This window comes from Leucopleurus acutus (genome assembly GCF_964270905.1).
Source record: "Leucopleurus acutus genome assembly, chromosome: 19".
Taxonomy (NCBI): Eukaryota; Metazoa; Chordata; class Mammalia; order Artiodactyla; family Delphinidae; genus Leucopleurus; species Leucopleurus acutus.
In genome coordinates, this window is record NC_139161.1 from 12,716,536 (window position 1) to 12,725,381 (window position 8,846).

Sequence of the window (8,846 nt, forward strand, 5' to 3'; positions counted from 1 at the left end):
TCAGTAATGCCCCCAATAAAACATAACTCTCAGTGGACGAGGGGGCTGGAGCAGGGGGTGTGCCCCAGACCAGGACGGGCCACACAAGGTTAACGGCAGGTCACAGGTAAGGTCAGGGGAAAGGCCAGGGCGATCCCGTAGCGAGGAGAGCCACCAGGGTCTCGGGGTGGTTGGGAGTACAAGGCGGCCCCGCCCCCACCTCCCGTCGACCCTCCCCTCCCCCATCCCCGCGCGCTCCCGCGGCCAGGTCCCGCCCCTTCTTTTCCCTCCCCCAATCCCTCCCGCGCTCCCACGGCCAGGTCCCGCCCTCCCGCCCCTCACCCAATCCCCATGCGTCCTCACGGCGTCGCGGCGTCTGCGTGCGGTCTGAGGCGGGTACGCGGCCCGGGCGCGGGCGACATGGAGGAGCTGCTGAAACGGGAGTTGGGCTGCGGCTCCGTCAAGGCCACGGGTCACTCGGGGGGTGGGTGCATTAGCCAGGGCCGGAGCTACGACACGGACAGAGGACGAGTGTTTGTGAAAGTGAACCCCAAGGCGGAGGTCAGGGCTGCCGCGGGCGGGGGAAGTGGGCGGGGGACTGTGGTCCCGGGTCCGTGTCCGGGTTCGGCGTCGGGAGCCGGTCCGGGTCCGCGGGCGGGGCCGTCCGAGCCCGGGTCTGCGGGCCGCGGAGGCGCTCGGTGACCCTTCTTTTTGTCAGGCTGACCTGGCGTTTTGGGGGGTCCGCGGTTCAGCCCTGCGGCCTCTCGAACCTCAGGGAGGTCGGCGCGGGTCCAGGCCCGTCCAGGGCGTGCCCCACCGCCGCGTGGATGCTGTGGGTGGCTTTCACGCGGCCCAGGTGGCCGCTGCCTTGAGAAAATTCATTGTTTGGCGAGTTTTGAACAAGGACAGGTAGTAGAAGTCCCTTGTCCTGGGGTTTATTTGAACTTGCAGAGATCAAAACCCTTTCTGAATACTGAAAGTAATGTAGCTTTCGTCTGCTGGGTGGCTGTAAACACTGGGCGGCTTTAAACACGAACATGTATATTTTTGGGTCTGGAGGCCGGACATCTTAGATGGTGGTGAGGCCTCCTTCCCTGGTGTGGAGGCCACTTCTGACTGTGTCCTTACGTGGCAGAAGGGGGAGGAGAGCTCTCTGGGGTCTCTTATAGGGGCTCTAATCCCCTCATGAGGGTTCCACTCCTTTGGCCTGGTCACTTCCCAAGGCCCCGCCTCCTAACACCGTCGCCTTGGGGGTTAGGTTTCAACCTCTGAATTTTCGGGGAACACAAACATTCAGCCCCTTTCGGCTGTCTCTCCATTCTGTTTGTATCTGAACGTTTTCTCAAGGGTTCCTGTCTAAAATAGGTGAGCCTCCCTGCTGAAGTTGACTTACCCCGGGGCGTTGATGTCACTTCTTTGTGCACTTTGGGTGGGAGGCCCTGGATGGCTCCAGTAGGCAAGGAGCAGGACTGGACAATGCCTTGTTTCAAATAGGGCTGAAGGTGCTGACCCCAGTACTAAGTCCTACGTGTTACACACCCTCAGCACTTTTATCCTCTCTTTGGAAATCATACTGCAGAATCCCATCTTCAGTGGTGTGGGATGATCTCTTTCTGAAACGATGCTGTTCTCTCAAGACCAGCCTTCAACTCTGTTCTACAGAGGTTGGCTGCGTGTCATCCTGTACATCCCTTTTATAGGAATTTGACAACTAATGGTTCTTGAAGTTGCTCTTTTACATTGGTTTCCCCCAGTCAGTACTAATGTAGTGGAGGTGTCCTTCCTTACTTTCCACCACAGGCCTTCTCTGGGTTCTTTTTCTCTTATGTGGCTCCATCCTTTTCACAGCTGTATTTCCACTTTCATTAGTGTTTGTAATAATTCAGAACTTGGTGTAGATTACAGGGAAGCAAATACTTTCTGATGATTAAAATGGAATCTCTCAGTAGTGCTTTTTAAACATTGTTCTGCTACTGCTATTTCTTCTGGTTCTTGCTTTTTATTGTCATCAGAGTCCATTTTCTTTTTGCTAATCTTCACATAAGTTCCTTCTAATCCTTTGGTAGATAGTTTCAAACATGTCTCTTTCTAGTTTGCTTGGGAATATACTGTGTGAGTTATGCAGATGTACTGCCCATAGCGGAAACATTTGCTGATTGATTGGAAAAAAGGACTGTCTTTATGCTTTGCCCTTTAGGAGGTGAAAATGTCTTCTTCCAGACTTCTAAGAGAAGACTACATAGCTGCTCTTTTGTTTTCCTTCTCACTCTCTGCTGGAATGACCTGGTCTAAGTTTTTTCTCTTGATTATGCTTATCTGTCCTTTGCATGCTTGAGTAGTTGGCTTTCTCTCATGCTCCTCCCTTAAGTTCTGGATCTTTTGTAGCCCTGCACCCCAGCTAATGCTTACTTTGCCCTTGTCCCATTCTGGAGGAGCAGTGTTCTTAGGGTTAGACACTTAGGACCACATGGTAGTGGACATTTCTGTGAGGGAGCCTTGCCTCTAGCTGTGTTCATAGATCCTTCCTTCACCTCTCCCTACATTTTTTTTTTAGTTAAAAAAATTTGGACCTCCCTCGTGGTCCATTATTTAAGACTCCGCACTTCCAATGCAGGGGGCATGGGTTCAATCTCTGGGTAGGGAAGTTCCACATGCAGTGTGGCGTGACCAAAAAAAAAAAAAAAAAATTTATCCTTTCCGGGGCTTCTCTGGTGGTGCAGTGGTTGAGAGTCCGCCTGCCGATGCAGGGGACATGGGTTCATGCCCCGGTCCGGGAAGATCCCACATGCCGCGGAGCGGCTGGTCCCGTGAGCCATGGCCGCTGAGCCTGCGCGTCAGGAGCCTGTGCTCTGCAATGGGAGAGGCCACAACAGTGAGAGGCCCGCGTATCGCAAAAAAAAAAAAAAAAAAAGAAATTTATCCCTTCCTTTACGCTGCACAACCAGTGCTGTAGTACAAAGTATAGCCAAGGCCCAGCAGTGTTCCTTCGTCTTCAGAGAATGCTCTGAAAATTCTCCTTAAGACACAGTTCTTGTTTTCCTCCTCAGGAACTTTAGCTCTCAAAAGTAGTATAATAATAATGTTTGTAAAGTGTTTAGAATGGCCTATGTAACTGTTAGCTGCTAACTCAGTTAATTACGGCAGCAAGCCTATGAAATTGGTACTGTTATTAACCCCATTTTACAGATGAGGAAACCAAGGTTACAGAGTTAGTAACTATGAGAAGTAGAAGAAGAATGTCCATGGCAACACTGTTCGTAGTGACCCCAAACTGGAAGCAGTGTCCTTCATCAGTAGACTGGACAAACACATTTTAGAACATTTGCACAGCAAGCTCTACACAGCAGAGAGAATGAACTCTGACTGTTGATGCACCAGCGTAACAAATGCAGTGTGGAATGAAGAGGCCTGGCCATCTGCCTCTGTGGAGATGACAAAGCAGACGGGTGGGGTGGCAGTGGCTGGGAGGAGAGGAATGCCGGGTGGCCGTCACGTGGATGTGCTGACTTTGGGAGAATTAGAGGTGGATGCTACTGAGCTGTGCAGTTTTCTTCATATACGTCTGTAGAAATTTTACTCTAAAAAAAAGATACTTTAAAGGGGAGGAATTACTTAGCCTGGTAAGTTAGGGAAGATTTCTCTGAGAAATCAAAACTGGTATTAAGTTGAAATCTGAAGCATGACGGGGAAGGGGCTGACTTGGCAAAAGAAGGGGGAGGGGTGTTCCAAGCAGAGGTGACATGGCGTGTGGAAGTCTCCAGGCTGGAGGAGGCCAGGGATCTCTGGGGAACTTAGAGAAGGCTGTAATCCAGGAGCGCAAGGAGTGTGTGTGCCCGCCTGTCAGTGTGGAGGTGGAGCCCAGGTCGGGGCCCAGATGAGGGGGGGATGTGGGCAGGGCCAGGCCCTGTGGGGCTGTCATGAGGGAAGTGGGGTGACAGCTTGGGGTATGTTCCAGGGTGGGATTTGCCTTCCAAAAGCAGGAACAAGGACTTTTGGACTGGAAATGGGAAAGGTGGTGGAGATGAGGTGGTTTCCAGTGCCGGGTAGGAGATGCCATAGGACTTGGTGGTCCATTCGGGTGAGAAGTGATGCCAGCTTCCTGGCACACGGAGATGGGGGCCGCCTGTGCCTGAAGGCCCCCTGGGACAGGACTGTGGTTGAGGTACTGGTTACACAGTCCAGCTCTGCACCAGGCATACGTTCCTCTCTTTGGAGAGACTGGGATCAATGACAGCATAAACATATACAAGACTAGAAAGTACAATCCCTCTAATTCCTGTGCAGCTTCAGAACATGTAATCTGCTCTACTGAAAAGTGGAAAAGCTGTCTGTTCTATTGAGTCTGCAGTCAGCCTTGGTTGTGGTGCTGGAGAAAACATGTCTACACAGAGCCTTGCTCTTCCTCCTTCTTCCCTCCCCGGTTGTTTCTCTGACAGGCCAAAAGGATGTTTGAAGGTGAGATGGCAAGTTTAACTGCCATCCTAAAGACAGGCACAGTGAAGGTGCCCAAACCCATCAAGGTCCTCGATGCCCCTGGAGGTGGCAGCATGCTGGTGATGGAGCATTTGGACATGCGGTATCTGAGCAGGTTCGTTTGCTTCACCTTCACCTCTGGGTGCCTTTGTTCTTTCTCTGAGTGGGAAGCTTGCATTTGGGGGTATAATTTTGCGGGATGTGATAGAAGGAACCCGTGACCCGGCACATCCTGGGTTCTGCAGAATGAGCAGCATGTACTCTGTGGGCCAAAAGCAAACAGGAGAGGAATTTCAGGGTGAGATGCTGACAGATGACCTGGCTGCAGACTCAGATGAGGCCCTCCATCTTCCGCTTGCTTCACCAGAACAGACTCTTACCCTTACTGTCTCACCTACTTTGTGTGGCCTGAGACCTTTCAAATGGAGGTGGGTCCCCATTTGTACCATGAGTTTAGTGGCTGTCTTTTGTTTTTACAGTCATGCTGCAAAGCTTGGAACCCAGCTGGCAGATCTACACCTAGATAACAAGAGGCTTGGAGAGACTCTCCAGAAGGAGGCTGGCACAGTGGGTATGGCTGTGGGCCCGAGGGACCCACCCCAGAGGAAGACATCTGGCCAGTATGGGTGTGTGGGTGGAGTTGTGCTGCCACTGTGTACAGTCAGACCTGTGTTGCTGCCACAGGAAAGGAATGTAAACCCCAAGGCTGCATGTTTGGGATGCAGTGAATACAATTAGTGTATTGTCTCGAAAATGCATTTGAAAGACAGGAAATATTCCCTGAACTCAAAATCCTATCATATTATGGTTCCTTTGACCTCTCACTCCCCAGAAGAAAGCCTGTCAAAGTTTCTCTGGCTTACCATACCGTGCCTTTTCTTCTAGGAACAATCACACGTGAGACTCAGGATGATAGCCCTCACGTCTGACCTTTTTAGGGCTTACTGTGGTGGTGGCACTGAGGGTGTCTTCCAGGATTTTCATCCTTTGACGTTTGATAATCCATGTGTAGCCCATATGGTTACTCTGCTAGGCAGAGTAGCAGACACACCAGGAACAGACGACCAAGAACCTACTGTGTTAGACAGACAGACGGCCTCGTCCCTTCCACTTACATGTAGTTCAGTTCTTCTGGATTTGCTTTGAGTTTAGGGAGCTGCAGAGGATGAGATCATTTACAAGTACAGCAGTTTATCTTTCATAAGTGACAAATGCTAAACTGGCCACTGAAAGCTGTCCTTTCCTGATGGGTTATGGGGTGGATTTTCCCTCCTTTTTTGGAGACAGTGTAGTCACTCCTCTGAGCATCCTCTGGTGCCTATCCTGGGAAGGAGTGGGTATTCTGGATTGTTGACTCTGATGAGACAGGCTCTGTTCCTGAGTCCCGGAGCCCAGGGCCCTTGTTTGGATGAGGACACGAGGTGGAGAAAGGCACGCTGAGGCCTCAGAGCTTCTCTGAGCTCCCAGAGCTGGCCCCGAGGGAGCGAGGGGACTCTCATCTCTCTCGTTTCATTTTGCTTGCAAGGGAAAGGAGGTGGGCAAGTGGAGCGGCCCTTTGTGGACCAGTTTGGCTTTGACGTGGTGACGTGCTGCGGGTACCTCCCCCAGGTGAGTGACACCACCATTTTGCCTGCATTTCCCAGTCAGGCCAGCCGTTCAGAAACAGCTGCAGAAAGCACACCCTCTCTGTTTTTTGGTGAAATTTGGTAAAAGATCTTTGCTCCTTTTTTTTCTTTGCTAATTTTAAGCAGTGTATATAAGGAGCATCCACCTCACATGCTAGGTAAGCTCAGAGGAGCAGAGAAGGACCAGCAAGTTAGGATGCTGGATTTCAAGATGGGTGAAAATTAGAAAGTTAAACCGCGTTTTATTTTAAGTAGGAAACTCTCTAAGGTAGCTTAATGAAAAGGGATTGTAACTTTGAGTTTTATGATTTTGTGGTTGGCTGCCCTGGGGATTTCAGCCTGGGGAGCCATACTCGGGCTGAGTGGGTAAGATGGCGGCCTTGCCCTCCGAGGATAGGCAGGTAGCTGCTTGGGAGGGGAGCACTGAGTATCCCATGGGGCACAGTCCACACTGTTCAGATCTTGAGATGTGTGGGAGGTTGTGGGAGGTTGTCCGGGAACCTGCCGGTCCCAGCACGTCCTCCAGACCCCCAAGCTGCCTGGTCAGCTCCACCCCTTTACACTGGTCCCTGCAGTGGCGCCTCTGGGGACCAGCCTGCTCCGCCTTTGCTCTGGCGCTTTCCTCTGAGCTCTGCTGTCAACCACACAGGTGAACGACTGGCAGAGGGACTGGGTCACATTCTATGCCCGGCAGCGCATTCAGCCTCAGATGGACCTGCTGGAACAGGGGTCTGGGGACAGGGAGGCCCGTGAGCTCTGGGCTGCTCTGCAGGTAAGTGTCGCCCCTCCCAGCCTGTGCCCATCATGCCCTGCAGGCCTAATGGGAAGGCGCTACAGCTGGTGCAGCCACCTGAGCCTGGATGGGAGGTGGGCATGTCTGTGCACCTGTGCACTGATCAGGCCCTGCTTGGGCACTGGGAGCCACACTCAGAAAAGCCTCTGTGTCCCTCCTGTGTGCATCGGTCACTTTGCTAAGGCTTCATTTCCCCCGCAGTTAAAGATCCCTGACCTGTTCCATGATCTGGACATCGTCCCAGCCCTGCTCCACGGAGACCTCTGGGGAGGAAACGTGGCGGAGGATTCCTCTGGGCCCATCATTTTTGACCCAGCTTCCTTCTATGGCCACTCGGAGTATGAGCTGGCGATAGCCGGCATGTTTGGGGGCTTCAGTGGCTCCTTTTACTCCGCCTACCACAGCAAAGTCCCCAAGGCCCCAGACTTCGAGAAGCGCCTTAAGCTGTATCAGCTCTTCCACTACTTGAACCACTGGAATCACTTTGGATCAGGGTACAGAGGGTCCTCCCTCAGCATCATGAGGAATCTCATCAAATGAGAGAGGGAGGGAGGCCTGAGTTCGGGTTACCAGATCCTAACCTGACGCCTGTGGCCAGCCTCTGGTTCCTCCTCAGCCTCTTCTTCAGGGATTCTTCCCATTTCTTCACACCCTGGAGTAGCTTCAAACCAACTTTCCAAGCCTTGTAAAGTACGTGACATCTCAGAATAAAGGTTTTATCACCCTAAAGTGAGACTTCATAGCTGGATAAAACTGCACTAGAAATTGGATGTGAACCAAGGGACCAATGGAGGGCGGGCTGCGTCCAACCCGCAGCTGCCCTGAAGGTAAAGAAGGGAGGTAGCCAGAGTGCCAGGTTCTGCCACCAAGGGCACCTTCCCACCGGCTCCCCGTCTCCTCTCCAGGAGAGGAGAGGGGAGGCCTACTGTCCAGGGTAATGCTTCTTGGTGGGTCAGACTTGGGTCTAGACGTGAAGGCGTCGTCTAGGAGCACCTCCTGATGATCAGTCCTAAACCCAGCACATTCTCCTTCCTTTCTGTGCCGCCCCTGGACCTGCCGCAGGCGGAGCAGGTCTGGACGCATTCTGGGAGTGACCAAACTGCTCGCCTCAGTGTCCCTGGTCGATTTAGGAGCCAGGGAACTGCTGTTAGCAGCCCGTCAACTGCCGATTTCTAAAGCTTGTGAGTTGTCGTTCATTTGCATCGTAGAAACCAGCACTAAACCAGTGGTTTCCCTCCTTCAGTCTTGCAGTGGTGAGAAATGTTCACGAATGGCATTGATGCTAACAAATCCCTTTATGTAAAGATTTGAATAAACTTTCAGTGGTTTCAGTGATGCCTAAGAGTGTTTATTTCCCTTGTTTAAATCATAATTCAATATTTATCGGAGCTGTTTGCCAGGAAGCCTTTGTAATAGATTCTGAAAATAAATAGGTACAACTGTTGTTTCTTAACACTTTTTCTTGGCTTTGATCAGTAAGAGAATAGCTCAGAGCTTCCAGATAAGGACAGATGCAGGTGTGGCCTGAGGACTTGTTGCTACACATGACTCAGGTCCAGTTTAACTGCTGTTCTTCTCACCCTGTGAGATTTGGTTAACAGTAAAGGGAGGTTGAAGATAACTATCAAATTGCATTTCAGGGAAGAAGCCAGTTGGTGGCCCCTACTAGCTCTGGCTCAGGGCTTGGAGGATGCGGGTGTTAGAGAGGACAGTGTTTCATGAGGTGGGTCCGATAGGGTGCGTACACGTTTCCCTCTCATCTTTTTGTTTCTGTTTACAGGTCAGGGCCCCTCAGTGGAAATCAGAAGCAGAACTGATGCCTTCAGAGTTTGTTTTTTGTGGGACGGGAGAGAGGACTGTGACTTATTTTTATCACTTTAATGATTACCCTTTTTAAACTCTCAGTTATTGATGTTTCTTCATTGCAGTGGCGGCAGTGGCATAAAAAATAAATAAAATTTCTCCATGCACAAAGC

At 51.4% G+C, this 8,846-nt stretch overlaps 1 protein-coding gene across 1 annotated transcript; it reads left to right on the top strand.

Annotated features, from left to right (window-relative positions):
• Positions 1 to 393: 393 nt before the first annotated feature.
• On the top strand, positions 394 to 8,187 carry FN3KRP (fructosamine 3 kinase related protein). The gene is made up of 6 exons (XM_082860273.1): positions 394 to 540; positions 4,416 to 4,567; positions 4,932 to 5,023; positions 5,978 to 6,060; positions 6,727 to 6,849; positions 7,072 to 8,187. The coding sequence occupies exons 1-6, from the start codon at positions 400 to 402 to the stop codon at positions 7,408 to 7,410; spliced, it is 930 nt and encodes a 309-aa protein (XP_082716399.1). The 5' UTR covers positions 394 to 399; the 3' UTR covers positions 7,411 to 8,187.
• The last annotated feature ends 659 nt before the right edge of the window (positions 8,188 to 8,846 follow it).